General features: G+C 42.5%; 1 protein-coding gene across 5 annotated transcripts in view; it reads right to left on the bottom strand.

The window, feature by feature from the left end:
- Window positions 1-9: 9 nt before the first annotated feature.
- Window positions 10-23625, bottom strand: part of dip2ba (disco-interacting protein 2 homolog Ba) — a 44906-nt gene continuing 21290 nt past the window's right edge. For 2 of the 5 annotated variants that reach the window (XM_047581852.1, XM_047581844.1), the window contains 38 exons: window positions 23014-23169; window positions 22150-22275; window positions 21703-21945; window positions 21478-21606; window positions 21088-21099; window positions 20621-20740; window positions 19933-20130; window positions 19571-19662; window positions 19374-19484; window positions 19102-19225; window positions 18691-18800; window positions 17876-17978; window positions 17705-17769; window positions 17522-17615; window positions 17176-17295; window positions 16202-16316; window positions 15447-15586; window positions 15199-15335; window positions 14741-14821; window positions 14428-14555; window positions 14108-14222; window positions 12626-12827; window positions 12361-12473; window positions 11970-11993; window positions 9940-10020; window positions 9681-9804; window positions 9447-9568; window positions 8643-8754; window positions 7483-7592; window positions 7233-7363; window positions 6970-7138; window positions 5687-5857; window positions 5531-5592; window positions 5393-5450; window positions 5190-5264; window positions 4789-4963; window positions 3927-4050; window positions 10-3818 (listed from right to left, as the gene is read on the bottom strand). In XM_047581852.1, the coding sequence (XP_047437808.1) occupies window positions 3566-3818; window positions 3927-4050; window positions 4789-4963; window positions 5190-5264; window positions 5393-5450; window positions 5531-5592; window positions 5687-5857; window positions 6970-7138; window positions 7233-7363; window positions 7483-7592; window positions 8643-8754; window positions 9447-9568; window positions 9681-9804; window positions 9940-10020; window positions 11970-11993; window positions 12361-12473; window positions 12626-12827; window positions 14108-14222; window positions 14428-14555; window positions 14741-14821; window positions 15199-15335; window positions 15447-15586; window positions 16202-16316; window positions 17176-17295; window positions 17522-17615; window positions 17705-17769; window positions 17876-17978; window positions 18691-18800; window positions 19102-19225; window positions 19374-19484; window positions 19571-19662; window positions 19933-20130; window positions 20621-20740; window positions 21088-21099; window positions 21478-21606; window positions 21703-21945; window positions 22150-22275; window positions 23014-23169 (4625 nt within the window). In that variant the 3' untranslated portion in view covers window positions 10-3565. The remainder of the gene's footprint in view (window positions 3819-3926; window positions 4051-4788; window positions 4964-5189; window positions 5265-5392; window positions 5451-5530; window positions 5593-5686; window positions 5858-6969; window positions 7139-7232; window positions 7364-7482; window positions 7593-8642; window positions 8755-9446; window positions 9569-9680; window positions 9805-9939; window positions 10021-11969; window positions 11994-12360; window positions 12474-12625; window positions 12828-14107; window positions 14223-14427; window positions 14556-14740; window positions 14822-15198; window positions 15336-15446; window positions 15587-16201; window positions 16317-17175; window positions 17296-17521; window positions 17616-17704; window positions 17770-17875; window positions 17979-18690; window positions 18801-19101; window positions 19226-19373; window positions 19485-19570; window positions 19663-19932; window positions 20131-20620; window positions 20741-21087; window positions 21100-21477; window positions 21607-21702; window positions 21946-22149; window positions 22276-23013; window positions 23170-23625) is intronic. The other 3 variants (XM_047581860.1, XM_047581869.1, XM_047581879.1) reach the window with 3 other exon arrangements.

Below are 23625 nucleotides of genomic sequence, written 5' to 3' on the forward strand. Positions count from 1 at the left end.
GACAAAGCATTTATTTACTTATTTATTTTTTTATTTGACATGAAACACATCCAATGACAGTGTGACAGTGTTTTTGTCAAGTAAGACATGTTTGTTAGAAGTTCTCGCACCATTAGACTAGATCAGAATGTCTCTGCTGCAGCTCGACGATGCATAGTGAACAGACAGTTGTTGAGGTATACATTGCGGGGCCCTTGAGTTTTTGTTTTTCCTCTTTATTTTTGTGTGAAAGATCCCAATTTCATTTACCTCACGTGTACATTTTGTGCTTAGAATAACTTTGGAGGTTTGAAACATCTCCTCACATACACAGCTTGAAAGTAAATACTGAGATGGGAATGGAGGATGCGTCCGGGTCGGGAGACTGTTCCACAGGTTTATTACGGAGCAGTGAGTGAAATGAGATGATGGAATAATAATAATCATAATAATAATAAAAAACAAGGATTTGTTTTCACATAAACAAAAGGGAAAAACCCTTTTTTTTTGTAATGACATTGGAGGACAGAAAAAAAATAAAAACTCTTTCCTTTGTTGAATAGCACCAATGTCTATTGAAAAGGCTTGAAGGCCAACATGAAATTATAAAACTTTATTAAAAGCGACAAAGCATTTATCACACAGCAGCTCAAGAAGCTTCACTTCGTTTTTCAGGAGTAAATGAAAAGTGGTTTATTTTTTTTTGTACTGCTCCTAAATCCAACCAGCTGTTTGCAGAAGATCCAAATAAAAGCTTGCATCAGGAACATTATCGATGAAACCCCTTATAAAATATATTAAACTCCAATTCTGGATGGAAACAGTAAAAATACAGTGGAGACGACATTAAAAAAAAATAATAAAATAAAATAAAAAAAAAGGAAAAAAAAGAGTTATCAATATTTTGGGATAAATTTCTTACAAAAGACAAACCTTGTTGCACCATAAAGCCAAATATCCACTAACACACTCTCACACACACACACACACACTTCCTCATAGACACATAAAATGATAACTGGAAAAGTGCACATTGTTCCTGCCCAAATAATTGGAAAACTTTTTTTTTTGTCTCTTGTTGCGATGCGATGTTGTTTAAATGCAGAAAAAATGCTGTCAAGTATGAAAGATCAGTCAAGTTTGTTGTTTCTTTTTTATCTACAGAAGTCATTTCAATGTACACATGAACACCAGTAATACAGTATTTGACCTCTAATACAGTATACAGACATCTTCACCCTCATTTTGTTACTTCACTTTTTCTTCTTTTAAAGGAGGATACTGCCTTTTTTTTTTTTTTTACTTTTATCTTTAAATCACAGGTTGCTTACGGGTTGTTGCTCGTTTATTCATTTATTATTATTTTTTTCAGTGTTAAAGACATTCAGAAAGAATTGGTTTAATTAAATAATGATGTTGAAATCAGAAAGGCATGACCACAAACTTAAAAACAAAACAAAATAAAACAAACTACAGACAACTCCCTCTTCCTCTAAAAATATGCGATATGATTTTAAACTGGTTCCTCGTGTAGATTTGGTGGAAGTCACAATAAAGGAAGTTCCACAGGTTTAGTAAGGCAACGTCTCCTTCTTGATATTTTTTCTTTTTTATCTTTTTTTTTTTTTTTTAGAAACTCAATAGTTTATAATCAGAAATGTCCCCATGATAAAAAGGCACTGAGTTGCCTTCTGATGATTTATCTTATCGACATTAAGTGAGAGGTTGACTTCAGGTGGACAACTACGCACCAGCAGCTCAGTTCAAACCAGGAAGCAGTCAAATAAAATCACCTCAAGGTTACTTGCATTTTACTTTCAACCGTTTTAACGAGAGGACGTTCACCTCTGAACTCGTACGGGAACTTTTCAGAGTATATTTTTGTTTGTCATTGCTCAAATCAAGGATGTCGACAAACAGTTTGTGGCTCTTGTCTATTGTTACCGATACATTCATAAGCATCAGATTTTCTGGAAAATAAAAAACCCAGAAAGCTCTGAATAATCCAGACGGTCTGTGAACACAACACATACTGATGTTCTGAGGGTATTTACAGAAATTAAAAATAGTTAGCGTGCTGCAAAACAAAGAACTATTTCAAAGATTATATATTTAAAAAAATAAAATAAAATATCACAGTTCAATAATTTTTTTTTTTGCAGCATTTTTCTCCATCTTTACATTTGAATACAACATAACATGCTTTTATTTCACGTCTTAATAAGTGAAAACTGCTTAAAATGTTTTTGTTTTTCTGTCATGCAACAAATTTAAAAAAAATAAAATCATTGAAAAGATTAGAAATACCCCAAGAACAACAGTAAATGTTATTAAAAACTCTTCTTTGTGTTTAAAATAAGGTCAGGTATTTATTTCTTAAGGAAATAAAGGATGTTGAGGGCTGTGACGGTGAATGTGATTTAATTGGAGTCTCAATATTCAACGCAGGCAAAAAAACTAACCAACCCATCGCTCTGACACTCCCTGGCTTGTTTTTGTTTTTTTATTTTCCTGCATGTAGACGTCGATTTCACTCTCAGTTTGCATGCTCACCTAAACACCAGGTACAGCCCCAAAAACCTGCTCTGAAAATGGATGTTTTTTTGTTTTTTTCTTTAAAAAAAAAAAAAAAAGGGATTATTAGTACTTATCACAATCATACGAACTACCTAACTCTCCTAACTCTTACTGAAAACGAAGAATCTGTTTCATCTTTACTATCCAGCCTTTCTTTTCCCACACCAACAATTCAAGTGTATTTGTTATAGACTCTTTGCTGTGAGTGAATGCCGACGCCGCGTCTGCTGCGATGCGATGGGGGAGGTGAGAGCCACGGAGCACCAGGTGGGAAGGTGACGCGTCGCGGCCGCCGCTTGCTGGTGGCACTTTTTTTTTTTTTTTTTTTTTTTTTTTTTAATACTGATGCGGATTTTGCTCTTCGGGAAAGCAGCCGACACGAAAGCGAGTCTCCCTTCAGGCGGGCGAGACGGGAAGTGGACTCCGAGGGGGTGGGGGGGGCGCGAGGACGTAAAGTGCAAAGGGGGAAAGTTCCAGTCCCGCCTTCAAGAACAGAGAGAAATAAAAAAACAACAAGGGTGTGTGGGTACAAACACAGGAATGGAATGAGGAAGGGTTTCTTTCTTTCTTTGATGAAAGTATGTAACTAAAATGTCTTAAAAACATGAACTGGACCGATGAGGGAGAAGAGGGACGCGGACAGATCCGATTCCTTCCAGTTGACAGATGTGTCTACTATGAAGAGGAGACGAGAGGAGAGTCGCCCCCCCCCCCCCCTCCCCTAGTAGGAACCAGTGAACCTGGACTGCAGCGATCAAACAGGTGGAAGCAAAGAAGGAACAGTTTCTGAGAGGGAAGCATGTTGTCGTGACACTGTTCTGGCTTTCCCACATCGTTTGGTGTGTGTGTGTGTGCGTGTGTGTGTGTGTGTGCGTGTGTGTGTGTGTGTGTGTGTGCGTCTGAGGTTTTTAACGCTGGGGTGGCCACCGTTTTCCAACCCCAGGTCCTTCTCCCTCACGTCTGTTCTCAGCGCCGGGCTCGGTTTCCCGTGTCGGTCGGCGGAGGGCGTTCACATGTTGTAGGCCACGTAGATGGGGTCCAGTTGGTCGGCCAGGAAGGAGTCTCGCAGGTGCATCCTCTGCTTCTCTCCCCTGGAGTTGATGGGGATCACCCCGGGGTCCACGATCACCACCACCCCGACGATGAGGTGGTGCTCCTCCAGGACCACGTTGGTGACGAGGGGCACCAGGTCCAGGGCCTCCTGCTCCGAGCCGCTCAGCTCCGCCACCACCACCAGCAGGTTGGTCCACGTGAACACGGCGCTGCAGGGAGAGAGAGAGAGAGCACAGAGCCATTAGGGTGAACTGCGTGATGAACGCGAACGGGTGAGGTTTGGCGACGCGGGCGGGAGGCGAGGGGGGGGGACTCACCTCTCTGCTATGCTGCGATGGGCTCGGGACACGGACGTCTCGATGTCGATGGGGTGATAGCGCAGACCCCTCAGCTCCAAGGTCTCATCGAGGGAACCCACCACAAACAAGGCATCATGGCGATCTGTGGGAGGGGAAAACACACAAACACTTTCATACATATTCATACTGGAAATCAATGAACAAAACCGATATAAGGAACTACTGCATCTCTGCATCTTTTTGGTTTTCATTTGACTTGAATAAGCAAAAATTCTCCTTTTGATATCACTAAATACAGTTACATATACAGCGATCAGCCATAACATTATGACCTGGCCATGGCTCTGTCAGATCTGGAGGACGTATCAAGGAGCAAGTTTATTAATTTTTTGTCCTAAAAGTTGATGTTAGAAGCAGTTAGAATATACGAGTGGAAAGATTTGAGAGAGTTTAACAAGGGACGAATTGTAATATTATACGACTGCATCCAAAACTACAGCTGTTGTTTGGTGTTAGCACAGAAAGCGCCTACAAAGGACCATGGAACAATGGAAGGAGGAGGCGCCACCCGGCCTGATGGATGGACTGGTGTTTGCACGGCTTATCTGGGGAACACATGGCACCATGAGACAAGGGTCGCCTCCGTGCTGTTGTCACGGTGATCGTGATCGTGATGTATCACCATGTAACAACAACAACATTGTTGCAAAACAAACAAACAAAAAAAAAACAGGACTGCATTTTCCTAGAACGAGATCTCCAGTGTTATCCTCTTCGCAGGTCGATGGTTTTAATGTTGTGGCTGATCGTTGTGTGATAAAAATAGGAAATCACATTATAGCCGCTGAATTAGTTCAGCTGTTCTAACGCGTCCTCTCACCTCCGCTCGCATCCAGCAGCTCTGTTCTCTTGATGAAGCCCAGGTATCCCGTCCTGGCCCACAGAGTCTGGGGCTCCCCAAAACTGAGTCTGGTGTTGAAATGATCCGCCTGCAGGCTCTCCTCCCCGTAGATGGTGTAGTAGCCGCTAGCACTGTGAGGGCTGTTCACCCAGATCTGCACAAAACAGGAAAATAAAGGGATTTGTGAATGAGTTTGACCTCTGAAATAAGAACCGACCCACCTCCCTCCCAGAGAATAACACGATAAAAACACTCGTCTCATCGCGTCCATTTGACTTGGTGCCGGTTGAAACCACTCAATATGTGGTGGAAGACAATGACCAAAAAAAAAAAAAAAATCGTAAAGCGTCCGCTTCCCATAATCCTCTCTGCCCACTCACCTCCCCGAGATGCGAGTCTCCCAGTGGGCCTCTGGTCTCAGGGTTCACGATGATGACCCTCACCCCCGGCAGGATCTTAGAGGAGAACACAGGAGGAGAGGTTAGTCCTAAGGACGGCACGACCACTTCTATTTCCTCTCTGCCTCTGCGGCCACACTGAGCTTCACCCAAATGAGTTTCACCGGTCGATAATCAATACTCACAGTGCCCGACTCCATGAGTGGAAGACTCTGCGGCGCTCCTCGTTCCACTAGCCTCACCCTGGGGAACAACACACGTCCTGTCAGTCACTGCTCAGCAAAGCATTTTGCCTGTAGCTGCTTCCGAGTCTCCAGTCTTACCTGTCGTGACGCAGAGACTTCATGTCAACATAGACGGTGGAGGGGTCCGGTCCAGCGGTGCCCTGGTGATACAAGAGGAGCATATTCGTCAGTAAAACTAATGAAAAAAATCCTTTGGTTAAATTAAAGAAAAAACATTGTGCGCGTGCCCCCGACCTGCAGGCCGATGGCCAGGTTGACCCTGGAGCCGAAGGCGGTGCTGACGGCGCGCGGCGACAGGCCGAGGTCTTTGAAGAGCTTGGAGAAGGACTGAGAGAGAGCGAGGCGAGGACGCTCCTCGGCGATCACCACGCAGCTGCGCACGCACGACAGATTGAGACCCCGCGCCTGCAGAGGGACAGACGGCTGGAGGTTATTCAGGTTATTATAGACGGACCATGATCGTGAACTCAGCTTTGGTGAAACAGATATAGAGGGCATGCATTGACGTCACTGTCCCCCTGCGAGACTGGGAAAAATGTAGAATATCAGATTAAAGACAGCTGGACTCGAAAATGATCCATACGAAATAGTATGGATATTGAACAGTCGATTAGCCTCAGTGTCAGTTAGTTTTAGTCCATTTCTTATGATAAATGTAGCTAAAAAAAAAGATGCTAACGCTAAGAGCTTTACTGAGAAGCAACGTTAGCCACATAATACTGTAGCGTCTGACCAGACACTAAAAGGATGATGAGGAGTGATCGCAAATATTATGTAACTTGAGCTGTGAATTCACCAAAAAATACAGCATAAATGAATATTACCTGACTCTAAATGTGAACCACAGCACCAGGTTCGGCGCCTGGATTTGAGTTGTTTCTCAGTAATGCAGCAGTCCATTTACTTCTCTTTTCTTTGGCAGTCGGAGAAACATTTTCACAGGTATCTCTGACTCTTTTATCAGATCTGTTGGTAAAGTCAATCGCACAACAGCTCTTCCCCATTTTTTTAATTATTTTTTACAATTTAGACGCTATTAAAGCCCATGACTCAAACTAATGCTGCTAATCTCCACGTTCAACTGTCACTTTTTGCCACTCACTCAGTGGCCGTAACCATGGAGACTTGGCTGGCTGTGACATCACATGCATACCCTCCATAGAGCAGATTTATGACTTAGATGTAAGCTTCTATACACTCACACATCTATTTGATAAAGCAGCAAACATTTCAAATGTATGGTACGTTCTGACGATGCTTCACAGTCTACATTTGTCCTTTGAGGTCCGTTACATAAAAGGTTATCTGGTGCGTGTACTTATTACTCACTCGCTCCGACTGAGCACACTCTAATTTCACCTTAACAAAATATTCTCTAAATGATCCGACAGGTGTTTATTAGTCACCTCCGCAGCAGCTATTATCCCTGACATAAACTAATTCATCTCCGCGTTTGTTATTAGAGTGTTGGGAGGTGACGGGGCAGAACCACGTGTGGCAGATTGTGTGACTGTGACCTTCAAAATATCCGTCTGCGTGCCCAGGCCTTTGGTGCAGAGCTCCATGACCGAGTACGAGCAGAACGTGTCTCTGATCTTATTGCTGCTGAGCGTGTTCAGCCACACGGACAGCGAACTCTCCAGCTCCAGAGGAGGGATAAGGATGGACTGGTGACCTGAGTAAACGCTGGAGACAGACAGAAAGAGGCTCAGTAGAGCAACAAGGCAACACGGGAGGTAAGTGTTTTACATGGTGGATGATGGTCTGCGTTGGGGGTTACCTGGAGAGGCACCACAGGACGAAACCCAGGCCACAGTACGGGTCCAGGCAGATGGCTACTTGGCGAGAGGAGTAGAGCTCACACTGCAGCTTGATGGAGCGGCACAGAGTGCTGACTGCAGCATGGGACATCTGAGGACATTTAAAAACTCTTAATGTCTACGGTATCATCATTTCATTTTTACCACTTTTAGTTTTAAGTTCAAATACTGACCCATTAAAGCCAAACTTTAAACGGTTTTATTTTTTACCTTGACTCCGGTCAACATGCCGGTGGTGGACACGCTGAAGTCCAGGTAGGCCAGCATCTCGGCTGTAGGAGGTTTATAGATGTGTGGAGGCCGCTTTCTGGGAAGATCATCTGGACGGAGACGGAAGTGGAGTTATTTCTCTACTGGACAAAATAAATCACACGTCCTCCCACGATCTGACTCTAACCTGATAATTACTCAGTCGTTCTGTCGCATCACTTCAAACGTGAATGTGCTGCTTCTATGTCAAACTGGTTAAGTAAAAGGGACTTTTATAGATTTATTACATTTATATATTTACTGACGCTTAGGATTCAGGAAGCACTAAAGGTCTCAGAGGTAATATTTGCTCTTGAAGAGGATGTGCCTTCCCAGTGCTCTGTGTTGTGGTGCTAAACCAAAATCTTCTATATCGATTCAATGTCCATTTGTAGGCGAGGGATAATTGAATTTGAGATTTGTCCACAAGATTGGTGTGTGCTACCTCCCTACGAATGGTCTCCTAAGTAAATTATAGCCTGTTATCACATTACTGAATGAGGACATGACATGTTATCTTAAAGATAGACCAGGAAAGAGGAAATTGTGATAAATGAGGACATATGGCCGAATGCCTGGACGCAGTCTTTTTTCACCAAATCCAGGACCTGAAGAGATTCTAGTTCAGAATTTATATTTGTTATTTCATCGTGAGCAGAACATTCACATCCCTCTTTCTTGGACAAATAAATACCAGATGAGCCAAAAAATGGCATCATTAAAAACTGGGCTCAGATAAACTGCCTTGAACAAAAAACTGTGTGCTTTTTTAGCTAATGAGACAGATATTGTCTAAGTTTTGGTATTAACTCTGTATTTCTGCCTGTTTGCTTGTATTTTGGCATCATTTCAAAAAAATTTAATTTTAAACAAAGTGCAGATTATGGAAAGGTACAAATTTAGTTTAGACTAATTTGACCCACACCAACAATTAAAGTTAGAAGTGCAAGCAGGACACCTAGTGGCCAAAAGAGGAACTTCCCTTTTGCTCACTGAATCCACAGACGTGTCATAAAGGCAACAAAAAACAAAATAAAATGATTAAAACATCTGGATTGAGTCATTCCACTTAAAGGTCTAATGCCTCACAGCTGCTTTGGTTTGAGCAGATCTCAACATACCTGTGTCAATGATCGTGGGCCATGTTTTGACGTTGACGCTGGTCGCTGCCTCCCTGGACCGCAGGGTCCTCATGAGAGGCTGAGTGGTGAGGATGCAGGCAGCTTTGCTCACCTGTGACACACAAAGAACAACAACAGAGGCATTTAAGGACACCAACTACTAGTGACATCTGAAAAAATAAATAAATAAATAACCTAAAAAAATAAAAAAATCCATTTAATTATTGATACTTTATTGATCCCCTGAGGTAAAGTTCAGTTTTATTTGCTTCTCTCCAGGGAAATCAGTTACAGGGGTCAACAGCAGGAGTATTTCACCTTATTAGTGAAGAGCTATTCATTATTTATGATAAATCTCTCAAGGGGTGCAACGAAAGTGAAAGGTTCACATTCATATCGCAGTATTTGTTTATTTTTATTTAAACCAGTGTTATAATTCATAGAGTGAGGTTGAGTGAAATTTGACTCTACTAGAGAATAAGTACGCTCTGATCCTTTGAAGGGTTTTCCAAGATTGAATGAATGCAAAGATAGTTTGTGTCCTATTTGTAGTACTTTAAGGTCTTTAACAGGGGTGTGGAGGTACTGTACGGTGAGAATTTTTATACATTTTTGTAATTTCCACCCTCAGATTTAAATTTCTTTAAATAAATATCGACATAAATCCAGCATATTTTAGTAAAGGGATAGCCTAATATAATATTAATGTATATGTATAAATAGCACTAGCCCGAATTTAATATAGAGAATATTTACTTAATCTCTAGATCACGTTGATGACCCCTACTATAACATAATACTCACATCGATGATCATGCGGACAGTGGGGAGCGTAGCAGCCAGGTTCTGTGGGTGTGGAGGCCTCACTGTAACAGGGATGACCCCCGCGTAGAGACAGCCATAAAAGGCAGCTATCAGGTCAATACCTGCGGAGGAACGAGACGGGCTCACTCACCAAAATACTCAAGAGCAGCACCTTTTCATTTTTAGTTTCAAAGTAAGTCAACATGAAACAATTAGGCATGTTTGTGTGCTTACCGGGAGGATATAGCAGCACCACGTTGTCTCCTGTGTTGAGGCCTCCTCTCTCCATCAGAGTCGCTGTGATTTTCTCCGCTCTCTTGTGCAGCTGACTGCAAGTTGCTGTGCACACTGGTAACCCCTGGAGGAGAAACAGTGGAAGCACAGATTAACTCATGTAGAGCAAAATTTATCACCGTTTTCACTTTAAAAGTAAAAAAAATATTTGTATCAGTATCTATTAATGTCTGTGATTGTGTGTCTGTGTTTAATCTACCTTTGCATTGAGCAGCACGTACAGAACGTGGTCGGGGTCGGTTTGGGCTCTCCACTGCAGAGCTTCAGACAAGAACTGGTGCTGAAATGTCACAGGGAGGGTTGAGTAAACATCGAGGACGGACTTAATGAAACATTTCCATGTTTGAGTTGCGTCTTTAGCAAATAATAATGTGTCAAAAAGGACCGACAGATAGAAACACTTAAAAGCTGCCCTGAAAAACTAAAAAAAAAAGACATCAATACTCTTTAGAGTTTATCAGAAATATTCTGGGACACACTCCCATGAAAACACACAGATGATTTAATCTGGCAAATTGGAGCAGGTCAAAAACTAACCTTCAAAAAAAAAAAAACAAAAGGGGTCATGGAAACTTGAATAATTTTTCTGCTGAACTTAAATAAAGTAACGCAGAGGGAACAATTCACCGGCTACTGATTGGCTCCGGGAGCATGTATGTATTTATGTTACAGCTGAAATAAACAAACACGTAAAAACATGACTAAACATGTCTGTAAATACTTTATAGAACAAAGAAAACATTCATTTTATTCAAGTAGAATAAGTAATTTATTGTACAATAGAGTAATTTATTATTTGTCAAGCTATACACCAAAGAGCTATTCATAAGGATATTTATTTATTTTTTTAAATTCTTTAAAACTTTATCATTATTTATTTTCCACAGCGATGAAGTCTCTACTAAAAACTAATCTTAATACAACACAGAGCATTGATTTTGAAGCTTATTGTGCTTAAAACACATAATATATACATATTATTTAAGAGAACACAAGTAAAAAATAAAAAATCACGCCTCTCTGGGGTTGATTTGTCTGCACTCCTAATGCTACCTCCTTCATTCGTACTTATTTTATACATTATTTTTACTTTTCATTTCTTAGTATTATGTACTTATACATTGTTTGCACTGCCACCTTGCACTTTAATGGGTCACGTTTCTCATTAATAGTATTTTTTATAATTTTATTGTGATTATTGTGTTCTGTTGATGTCATTTGATGTTGTCCTCTGGGTCATCAATAAATCTGAACTGAACACATCTACAAAATATTTGTGAAGGGAAGGTTGATCTGGAACCACTCTGTTAGGAACTGATGACACGCTGGCTAAGATCTGCTGAGATAATTAAACGGTTTGGGAGGAATCTGAATGGTGATTGGTTACAGGACTGCTGAATATTATGTGACCGGATCTGGGCCAAACAAAAACTTGGGACATGCCTAAAACAAAGTGTAATAAATGCACCACCAGCTTGTTGATCCCTTGTGGCAATCAGCTTAGGAAGTGGCCAGCGCACAGGACAGAACAGGACAGGACGTGAAAGCAACGAATTCTTTTAAAGGCAGTGAACATTAGGCAGCACAGAGAAAATAAATGTTCTCCAGACACACAGACATAGTAATCAGCAGTGCCATATTAAAGTCACAGGTCCGAGTCACCCTGTGTGCCACCCACACTCTCTCTCTCTCAGTCAGAAAACACGTCGTGCTTGTTGTCAACAGTGAATCAGGAGTCACATCATGCAGACCAGCTGCCCCGACCACTCATCAAGCCATGCTACAGGTGGGAGGGTCATAGTGGACACAGCGAGCAGAGGTGCACACCAAAACGCTCCTAATTATAACAAGACACACTATAACACGTCATAGCAGATAATTAAAAGGTCTATTTTGGTCATGTTTTGGTAAAACTCTGTTATTAACTGATTAAAGCTTACACTCGCTTAGAAAAGATGAATTTACTTCAATGGATTATTGTGTTTTTGCTTTAACAAAGCTAGCAGCATTCCTAAAAAACGACAGCACAAAGAGTTATTAAGTTCATTTTTACGTTAAGCTTTAAAACGTGTGGACCCCTGCTGGCCGAGGAGCCGGCCTGGACAGTCACCGTGTCAGACCAAGCTGTTGCTGGCGGTCGTCGGGCTATCAAAAAGCACGTGTGACTGACAGAAGCAGCGTTAAGCAAGAGACGGGTGGAGGGGGAGGGGGGCCAGACTAGAGCCTTACCATCATGGTGGGCCACATACAGAGCTAAAGCCCAACCAGAGCAAAGTAAAAGGCAGAACAACAACAACAGAGATTTAGGATAAGACATCAGCATCATCCATTTTCCATGACAGATACAGGGTCATCCTGAAGCTGTCAAACACATTCAGTTCAGTTTGTATAGTTGTAGAATAACATATGAAGTGGAGATAATTAGTTAAGCTTATTTCTGAATTAATTACTTTTCTAGTTAGTGTCTTGTTCTTCTCACAACAAGCAAAATATAAAAATCGTTAATTAAAGGTCCCTCATAAAGAGTGGTCCGTTGTCATGACACCAGCGAAAATGATGCTACATCCATTACGTTATGTGTATATAAGAGTTAGATGTGTGGTGGTAACAGTGCCGGTACCTTTCGAATGAGATCCTGGTCCTCCACCACACCCAGCTCTCTGCCTGTAGCCTGAGCGATCCGCTTCCCAGCCACCAAGTTACCGACCAGCATGGAAGCTGGACCCACGTCCACTGTACAGATCAGAGACAATAATTTATACGATGAATTCAATGCAACAAAAAAAAAAAAAAAAGGGCCACATTTCTGACTCTCGTCCTCTGCTGGGGCGTTAAACACGCTTTGCAGTGATATAAGTCGGCTGATCGTGTCCGAGTCGGCCCACCTGGCTGCTTCTGTCGCGGCTTGGGCATGTTTGTGACGCAGGTGTGCGGGCACATGAGGATGTTGCAGGGGTGCAGGTTTCCTTCCAGAAAGTTCTGCTTGGTTTCACAGATGTGGATGCCTCCCAGTGGGGTCTTCGGGAGGGTGTTGGCTGGGACGAGCGCGAGGCAGTACAACCCAACCTGATGGATGCTGTCGATGGCCTGTAGACGGAAATACAGATCAAGATATATAGTTTACTCAACTCACTATATTAACAAGATAAAAAGCAGTTTATTATCTTTCTGTTTGTACATGTTAAGTATTCACTGACGTCACTGCTGCCAGTAAATACAGTAAATACAGTGAGACTGGGAAAAATGTGGATTATCAGATCAAATTAAGGACATCTGGACTCGACAATGATCCACACGAACTACCAGAAAACAAATGGTCCATGTGGCCAGAAATCAGTTATCCTGATGTTTATGTGGACCTGATTTCTACGCCAGGAAATACTCTACTTATACTAAACTATGACCTGTTGGTATTTTATACAACACAGCTGTGTAAAAGTGGATTAGCCTCAGTGTCAGTTAGTTTAAGTTTGTTTTAGGTCATTTCAGTTATGATAAATGTGGCTAAATAAAAGATGCTAACGCTAAGGGCTGTTTAATTGTTTAATTGGTATTTATTGCTGGAACTGAAATAGTTACTGTCGGCCGTAGCTACGCCAAAACAACAACATCTACAAACTTATCTGACGGCCCTCCAGAACGTAACTTAAGGTATGACTCCATCAAAAAAAAAAAAATACAGCATAAATGAATGTTACCCGACACTAAATGTGAACCACAACACCGGGTTTCTGTGCCTGGATTCTAGGTTTTCTTAACAATTAACCATTTACTTCTCTTTTCTTTGTTGGATATGTCTTTTTACAGATATATTCACCTATTTACAGTTCTTCACCTTGTTTTTTTAAATTCATTTTACAATTTAGACACTATTAAAGCCTATGATTCAAACTAATGCGGCTAATCTCTTTACTCAAATGTCGCTTTTTTTGTAACCACAGAGACTTCGCTGGCTGTGAAGTCACGTGCACACCCTCTATTAACTGCGAATGCATTTAACACTTTTAAAGTAACTTAAGACACAAAAGGTAGAGATGTCTGTAAATGAGGAACAATCTGTATGCACCTGAATAAAGTGCAGAAATTATATTTAGTGTGATTGATTTAGGGGCGATATAAGTGGACGTCTTTTAAGTCATCCAGGTCATGGTATGTTTACAATAAAGGTAAAATAAAGGCCCTCATCCAAGTGACTTGAGTTTGACTTGAGGTTTTTATTTGGTACCCACTTGAAAGTCACATGACTATGGCCTCTACAAGACCCCAGATTTCACCTGCATTAGAGGAATCTCTTCCAATTAGTTGCTCTCCAGGAGTGAGTGGAAGTCAAACCTTTCGGGGACCGTGTCGTAAAGAAGCGTATGTACCTGCAGTACGCGGCTCATCCACTGGAAGCTGTCTTCTTCACTGGCATCGGGCCTCTGCTCTGCCACGATCACTATCCTCTCATCATAAAACACCGTGACCGAGAACACAGCGATCCTGCAGAGGTGACAACAAAGCACTGAGCACAAACATGCCCTCTGGACAGACGTAATGGGACAGGCCCAAGGAGGTATTTATTTACAGGTGACATGCTACAACCGGTCGTTCTGGTTAGAAATATGACACATATCAATTAATAAGTGCTTCTATAGGTGCATGTATCCATTGACTCCAGGCTCAGAGGGGCCAGTCAGTGTCTCACCTCCCCCTGTAAACGGTTTTGACGGGCTCCACTGCCAGCGCCGTGGCCACCAGGTCGTCAGCGTTGTGTCGTCGCCCACTCACCATCAGGAGCCCCTCATTCTTCCCCACAACAAACACCAGACTCCCCTGTGGAGAAAGACGTCTACAACTCAGTGCGGACGAAGCAACATCACCACCTTCATGCGATGTTCATAGATGTTTACAGTCGTATCCATTATGTGATCCCATCAGGAAAAAAGCCGTAACAGAACCGTAAAAAGAACAAAGTGCAATGCACTGTAACTACAGTGATTTTGTATATGTCGTCGTACCGGTCCCACAAATCCAAGCAGACCAGTCCGAGTGAAGGGAATTTCTCCGATGGGTGCTCCGGCTTGGTTGACAGGGATCACCTGCAAATCAGCAGAGACACTGGATTCAGTATTCAACAATAAAAATCACACGGTTTCAAGTGTACGTCAGGTTCAGTTTTGCATGTACACCTGTACAGATATTCTAAGAAAGAGGAGGATATTTTCTACTTCAGTAAAATGACTGAATTAAATCTGTGGTTTAATTCATCCTTTCACATCCTAACACTTGTACTATTCTTCCTCTTTGTGGTGAACTTCATAAAGGGGCTGTTCCCTTTGGTGTTCAAGTCAACCTTTCACCGAATTAGCACTAAATGTTCTTATGCATAGCTCAACCGCAATCCTGTCAATCAGACTTCAGACTGTGCCGCACTATTTCTGAACCATTACACATTAAACATGTGTCTCAGACAGACCTCGAACGTGTTCTTAGTGACACCGGGGAGGCCGTAGTACATGGTGCCACCAGCCCGAGAGTTGATCACAATCTCCCCGATCTCATCCGTCTTACACAGCTGAGGGGGCCCGTCTGGTTTCACAATGCACATCAGAGCTGCAACGCACAAGCAAGTCACAACACAGTCATAAGATCAGATCAGAGAAAGTAGGTGGACTGTAAATTCAACGGTGCAGCTGAAAGGGAGGGCGGGGTGCGGTGACTAACCTCCAGGCATGATGTGGCCCACATCCTGTACGGTGAGAGCGGAGTTCTTGTCTTCTGTGTTCACCCTGATCACTCCGTGGCTCAGCCCGCCCATGGACAGGATGGCCCGGGCTGGTAGTGGAGCTCCTCGAGCTCCAGGCCTGTGGAGAAGACACAACTTAATGCTCAAGTCGTGTTTAATTCAAGAATGCTTTGGACATTTCATTTGTAGAGATTCTTGTCGTTCCTATACGGAAGAGTTGAACTTTTATTTTCATTCTGTAGATGCACAATCTCAATAAATGTCATTGAATTTAATACAAAATGTGGACGTTGTAAGCAGTGAAAAGTTTGACTTTGGATAAAAGATGTTGAGCAGACATGAGTTTACTTTAGATTAAAATCAAGAGTCACGCAAGCCGGTGACAAAACCACAAAAACAGTTTGTTTATCACTGGTTGTTCCTCTTGGTCGCTCTGTCTCAGCCTTCCTGTTTGTGTTGGATAATCAGTCGCACAAGGAATAAAAAACTAATTTGACGAAGTTATGTCCCCTAATTTTTCATACACATTAATTCTAAACTGTGAATATGAGTTTTTAATGCCCAATCTGAGGCTGAACTAAACTCACCAGCCACCAACTCAAAGCTAATTCAACCAACTTCTGTCGTGATCAAGATAATTTACTCGACTTATTCTTACACCGAGTATCTCTAACACACATTAAAGTCACCTGTTTACAGACAAATACTACACCAGAACATGTGGATGTGGTACCTGCGTATGGCCACCGTCAGGGCCTCGGGGGAGGTGGCACACGGACAAATGACCTCTGGCTTCAGACCATGTGACTGGAACACATTCAGGAAGGCATCACACGAGGATACGGACCCTGATGGATGAAAACATCACATTAAAAAACAGTAAAAAATATTAAAACAACCATATGTAGTAGTAGTAGTAGTAGTAGTAAGGCTGGGCGGTATACTGGTTCATACCGAGAAACGGTATTTTTTTGTCCGTTACAAGTGAATTTTTAGTATACCGCCATACCAGTGTATTTTATATTACACAGCATTCAGAACAGTGTGTCAGACTGGACCATTTTTCAGTGTATCACTTCTAAACACGCATGGTGTGATGGAATGGTCCAAAAAATGAAAATGTGTCAGTTGTTTGTTGTTTTTGTTTTTTTAGGGTGACCAGACGTCCCTGATTACTGGGGACAGTCCCAGTTTTGGATGATCTGTCCCCCAGTTAAAGCCGTCCCCAAAAATGTCCCCAATTGTAGCTTTTTATCAGTGAGGGAAAAAAATGTTGCGCACAGACTACAGTTATTACGGTAGCCGGTCGCGCTGCTATTGACATTACAGACATAGCAATTTATATATGTTTGAATGTGAATAAATAGTAGAAATAAATGAATTTGTCTGTTTCTTCATTATTATTATTATTTATTTATTTTTTATCTCAGAGCTGTAAATGTCCCCAGATTTCCCATCAGCAGGCAGTGCTAACCCAGGGCCATGCAAACCTGTTTTACTACTAGTGTGGGATTATTCTATGACATTTACTCATCATCACAGTAAAACAGTCCAGCCTTAGTCAGTCTAGTGCATTAGTTCGTCTCTCAACCACTAGAAAATGTTGTGAACACGTGCATGAATGAAAATAAAATGCCGAAAAATACTGTGATATACATTTTAGTTTAGTTACAAAGCGTCAGTGTTTGTGGAGGAAGAGGGACTCACATGGATTCGCACCATCAGCCACTATAAGCATTCGTATAGAGGACAAGTTTGTGTCCTTCTGCTCCTTGTGGGCCATCATGGCCCAGTGGAGGTCACGGCATTTCACCAAGGCCACACGTGCTACGAGAGCATAAGAGGAACACGTTATATATAGTACAGTTAGTAAGTAGTTCGTTTCATCCCTTAAGTATACATTTTAGTTCTCTATCCAGTTCATCCTTGACCCATTTTTAAGCCATTTTCTAATTTTATTCATACGGTGGTTTTCATTGTGCTGAGATCAGTCTAAATATACGATGTGAACCGGTGAAAGTGCACAAACGTGGAATATGAACATTGACTGAACCTTTGTGGATGTGGACCCTCTGCACCCAGGACATGGGACAGGCTTTCATGACAGCATATGGCACAGTGATGGTGTGAATTCTGTTCATGACACTCTGCAGGGAAAAGAAAACACACATTGTCAATGTCCTACTGTGCGTCAAACCAAAGTCGCACAGGGGGATTGGATGCATCGTGTAGTCACCGTTAAGACGCCATGCCACATGCCCATGTCCTTCTTGCAGTCCAGCACATTGACCAGTGTCTCCCCTAAGACAGAAAACACAAAGACTTATAAGGCAAGCTGCCACATAAAAAGAGAAGAAGAGATGAGAGGCTATTGACACATGAGTTACACGAAGAGCGGAACTCTGACCTTCACAGTAGTTACAGGCTTGGGTCAGGGCTTGACAGTGTGTCAGCATCGAGATCTTGGATACAGCTACTCCCATCACCGTTCCCTCCTTACTGGCTTTATACTATGGCAGGAAAAAGAAACACACAAGCAAAATGTTGCTGAGATTTATGAAGAACACAGAGGAAATCCAGATATAAACCAAAAATAGCCATAAATATGTGTATATATATACACACAATCCTTAGGATGGGAGAGGAACTTAAAAAGATGCACCAGAACAAGGAAGTACAATTTATACAAGACGGTGGCGTGCACAAATCCTTTGTGTGGACAAACACAAAGACACAACGGTTACTAAGCCAGAGGCATATCTGCGCTGAATCTTGCTTAACTTTGCACACATTGAGAGGAAGTGATTTCGCAATAACGTAAAATGCCATGTGTGAGTTATTTTTGTGTGTTTAGTTTTGCACGGAGCTGTTTGCACAGACACGACTGCACGGCCATAGTTCCATTACACACATTATTCACACTATGAGTTCTACACATTATATATTATTTTCTATTAATTTAACATGGTAAGATATAAAATAATAAACAATAAAAATGTGTTTGTAATAGTAAGCCACTAATTAAATGTCTTGATCATCTTTCATAGTTTCGTGGCAGTGCAGAATAATAAAAAAAAAAGTTTAATAGTCTATTTATTTATTTAATAGATAAACTGGGAGCCACACATAACATGAATTTATTAAAGCTCCCTAAAATAAACAAAGAAAAAATCATTTGATAACTGAAACAGTCCTGCATTTAAGTGTGACTTAAAGTTGTACCTCTATGTAGGCGGTGTCTGTGTTGGCCGTGGGGATGTGAGGCTGCCAGTCTTTGGATGGTTTGGTCAGGTACTTGGTGTCCGTCACAACCCATTTCATCCGTGGCCATCCTAGAGACCACAAAAAAAATACATTTTAGCTGACACAAATAAAAAAATAATAATAAAAAAAAAGTATTGCACTCATTAAAAGATGCACTAAATTGACAATATTCACCTTGCAACCTCCAGGTTTCAAGGCCAAAGGTGAACAGTCAATACTATATGTAAACAGGGAGACAACGAGCCCCCACCTCACCAAGTCTACATTGAACATTATATTGCACATTCCCTATAATGAGTCCGTCTAATGGCTCCCAAAGAGACTGAGCTGAGTCTGCAGCGCTGGTGAAGACGGTTTAAGTTTGCTGACCTTTGAACTGGATGATCTCTCCATTTGGTGTCTTTGGCAGCCCTTTGAGGCACACCTCACTGGTCAGCGCCAAACTCACACCACAGCTGCCCAATAGGAAGCCGATCTGCTGGCTGCCAGCGTCCTACGGAGAGAGACGAGGGTCAAGAGGCTTATGACATGTTGAGAAAGGTTACTCTGCTGAGTTTGACAATTAAAAAAAACACACGTATACACTCGAACTGTCAATACATCGGTCATATAATAAACACGTTTGTTTATATTATATTTACCTGTCGGGACAGAGGAACCTCAATGGGCACAGGGATGACCTCAGCTAACAGGCAGCCATAGAAAGCCACCCAGAACATGCCAGGGTCACTGTTCGGATACACCAACGCCACCTAAGAAGCACAAAGACTTATTTCACATAACAGGCTCTATTATATTATTCATATCAATGGGCGAAAAGAATGGGAGAAACTCTTACTCGATCTCCAGGCTGTAGCACAGGCTCGGTCTTGGTGCCTAACTTATTCAACAGCGTGTAGGCCAGCTTCAGACTGCGACTCCACAGTTTGCCTGTGGGGGAAGAACAAAAAAAAAAAAAATTGTTGCCTGTTAAATTGTGATTTATTAATGTTGTGTAACTGTTCCAGGACTGTTCAATTCTCCAACCCACTGGAGCTCCAGAAGGAAACGTACTGTAGGTGTTCTCCTGCTCGGGCCAGAAAATATTTATTCATTGGATCCAGCTCACAGGCAGGAAACATAACTCACGTTTACATTAGCCGGGCGGTGACAAATAAAAACTTCACTTTTTGTGCATCAACAACGCTGCGTATTGCTCACCATATGTGAGTGTGTAGAGGGGTTTGCCGGTGATATCCAGAGCGGTGAGGGCGGGGCTCTTGGCTTGCGTGGCCCCCCAGCGGGCCAGGGCGGCCTGCAGAGCGGGAGGCCAGTTACTGACCACTCCCAGGGGCTCCCCCTTCACCGGGATGATCTGACGCCCCTCTGGCTTCGGGGTGTTGGGGTCTGGCTGAGGAACTGGACGTGAAAAATTGGCACGAGTAGGAGAAGCAATGAATAAGGGTGTAGCCCTGCAATAACACTGTCAGCAACAGAACGGATGTGCTACAAGAAATTTGGTGAACTGGAAAAAAAAAAAAAAAAGAAAACATCTGTGGGCCATGAATAAGTTTGTCATGTGCTATTTGACAGCCAAGATGATTTCTAAGCTGCATTAAATCCTAACCAGTATGTCTCTCATGCCAGTGAAAACGCAAGATAAGTTAATTATGGGTATTTTTTTTGATCCTACTGAGCCTCCATAAATCCTAAATAAACAGCATTTCTCAGTCATGTTTGTTCATACATGTTTAAATAGTCTGGAAATTATACTAACGCCACCCACAGTCTGAATGAGTCATGCCCCCCAACAAACTGTGAGATACATGTTTAAAAGACTATTTGCGGCGGTGAAATTCGACCACGCTGAATGCGCTTTTTGTGAATGGATGCACATTTTGTGTCCCACCTTCTACGATCTCCTCAGAGTCATCCAGGAAGAATTCGCTGAGCGGTGGTCTCTTGGGGCGTTTCAGAGTGTTCAACAGCTGCTGGATCTTAGTGGACACCCTGCTATTGACAGGCACGCCTGGACAAACACCGAGAACAGCCACCGTCACAAACACATGGAAACAAACAAAAACACTCCCACACCCGCACATGCACCTCGACTCTAACACAGATCTCTACTTGGTCGCGCACTAGCACAGTCAGGATCAGAATCGGCAGCAGGAAGGAGTCGAAAAAGGGAAATTTTTGTAATTAAAGAGACACAGAGTGGACGATTTTGTTTTTTTAGGGAAAAATCAAACACAGGAAGTTCTCTACTTCTAGACCTAGGACACGAGACAAAGACAGATAGACATCAGGCTGGAAAGCAAGCGGATTTGGGCCTCTTCAGCATCCCTCCCCTTCCCCAGATTCGATGTATATTACCTTTTCTTTTTCCTTTTTTAATTGAAAGGCAAGACAGGGACAGGATTAATGGACCCAAAAGAAAGAACACAAAAGATCTGTCATTAGCAGCATCCACCACACAGTGAAATGAGGATGAATTTGAAGGTGATCGAGGGTGAATCTGGGTATATTGTTTTGATTGATTTGAACACATTCAATCAGATTTGTCACCGCAACGCTGAAAAAACAGAAACATGTCAGGGAATGTCACAATTAAAAGAGCCGAACCGCCCAATCTGAAGAAAGAACCAGAGTTCCACGTACTCATGGGAAGAGAAGATTAATTTTTCCACCACAACGTGACATAAACTTACACCCTCGCAGACATTTGCACCCTCAAGAGACATTTATACACATCCTGTCATGTACCGTCTGCAGTGTCCAGCATGCTGGAGCGGCTCTGTCCACGACTCATGCCCCTGACTGCTGGGGGGAGGTCCACCCTGGATCCTCTCTCCTGTGGAGTGGAGGACGTCACATCTGGGGGGACGCTGTTCTCTGTTAGGGGAGAAAAATTAAGCCTCGTGATTGACTAATACATTATCGCCGGGACATATCGGTTATAATACATCTCTCTCCTTCTGTAAAGTTTACCTATACGTGTGTGGGCCAGAACGTCGGCTAACAGGGAAGCAGCAGGCGGGGGCTGAAGCTGGGGCTGGGGCTGGGTCTTGGGCTCTCCATGGGAGAGGGTGGAGGACGCAGATGAGGACGTGGAAGAGCTTTGGACGGAGCGGTTTATCCAGTAATCGGGGCTCTGCAGGGTCTGGGCTAGCACCGCGCTGAGAGCCGTCTTTCTGCGCAGCGAGCCTTCATCCTCTGATGCAGAAGATGTGTCTGAAAGTAAAACGTTGGGTGTAGGTCAGACATCTTTAATTCACTACAGTCTCTTATTCCACCCCGAAGGATTTATGCCCTGCATTTATCAAGGACACGGTGTCTTACTCTGGGGTATTTCAGCAGGTGACTCACTGTTTTTGCAGGATTTGGCCATAATCATACCCAACAACCTGCTCGTTGAGTGTAAGGAGCTAAGTTTACCTGGAGGTGTGCAAGTATCTATGGGAGACTGGACAAAGGCTGATCGTCTCTTGGTGGGCATGGGAAGTGCCATCTTCTCTTCTTTGTGTTTGGCCAGAGCTGCCTGCACAGCTTCTGTGTGAATGTCTACGAAAAAAATTTAAAAATTAAAAAAACAGAAGAAACCAAGTGAGACAACCACTGGAAAAATAGCACCGCTGGATGGTGTGTTACCGAGAGTTGAGTTACCAAGATGGCCGCCTCATATGTAAACAGTAGTTAGAAGTTGCTGTAATATTCCATTTATTAGCACTTCTGATTAGTTTTTGTTGCATAAAATCGGTCGTACAGACAGTATTTGTCCACATACACATGTTGAAATGTTGTTTTAAGTGTATTTAAGTTTTTCATGTGTTCTATGGGAACTACAAGCCCATTTAGCGCCAACAATGGCTAAAAACAAAAGCCTGGTAAAACTAAAACAGAGCCAAACACACTCGTGGCAAACTGTTTAAATTAAACAAATTTCTGCCTCATGTGGTCTTGTAGATTTCATCAGTGTAAAAACTCATGAGTTGGTTCAAGTTATATGTTCCATTTAAAATTTGTGTAACTTAAATAGCCTAAATTTCATTTATTATAGCAATAATATTAGTTCATATCAAAAAATATTATATATTAATATAATATATTCTTCACTCTGCACTTAAATAATGTAAATACTGAACACACCACGTTATATTCAGACAAGGCAAAAGCTTTCATGGAAGCGGCCATCTTGTTTTCTGACTTCTGTAAGTAGAACGCCGATAACTCGTCATTCTCAGCTCCGACCTCTGAACTCTGAGGTAAATGGAACCATTATTTTACGTGTCCCATGCCTACCTGATCTGTAGCGCTCATCCCTGGCCCCTCCACTGCGGTGTGCGCGGTGGTGTCGGGAGGCTGAAGAGGTGGAGGGGCCCGGGGCCTCAGGACTCGGGCTGGGGTCGGCACTGTGGCTTGGGGAAAGCTGCACATCTGGCAGAGACAGACCCGCATCTACGGAGCAGAGTCACGCATGGGCACAGTCAACACAAACATGTGTAGGGCCGGCATTAATAAAACAAAACAAACATTTAGGAAAGTCACGTGATCTCGCTTCACGTAATTGGAGCGACACAACGGCATCAATATTTCATGATACTCCAAGAAGCTCTCTAAATTTAGCCTCAGTCCATGAAGTGGAATAAGGACAACTACTTGACTGATGCAACTTATACTGTTAGCAGAGCACACGAAACTGGGTTAGATTCCAGCAAATATATTTTTAGTCAACGGTCTTTTTTTTTTTCCCCAGAGGGCTAGGCAACAGAGTCCCTGTGGAGGAGATGGATTTCAGAGATAAAGGAATTTAAGGAGATGGGTGCAGAAGCATGTGATCACATTTGGGACTTCCTGTTACATTTAAAGTAAGCTGACCATAACACACACACACACACACACACACACACACAC

The sequence above is a fragment of the Mugil cephalus genome, chromosome 1 (genome assembly GCF_022458985.1).
Source record: "Mugil cephalus isolate CIBA_MC_2020 chromosome 1, CIBA_Mcephalus_1.1, whole genome shotgun sequence".
NCBI classification, from domain to species: Eukaryota; Metazoa; Chordata; class Actinopteri; order Mugiliformes; family Mugilidae; genus Mugil; species Mugil cephalus.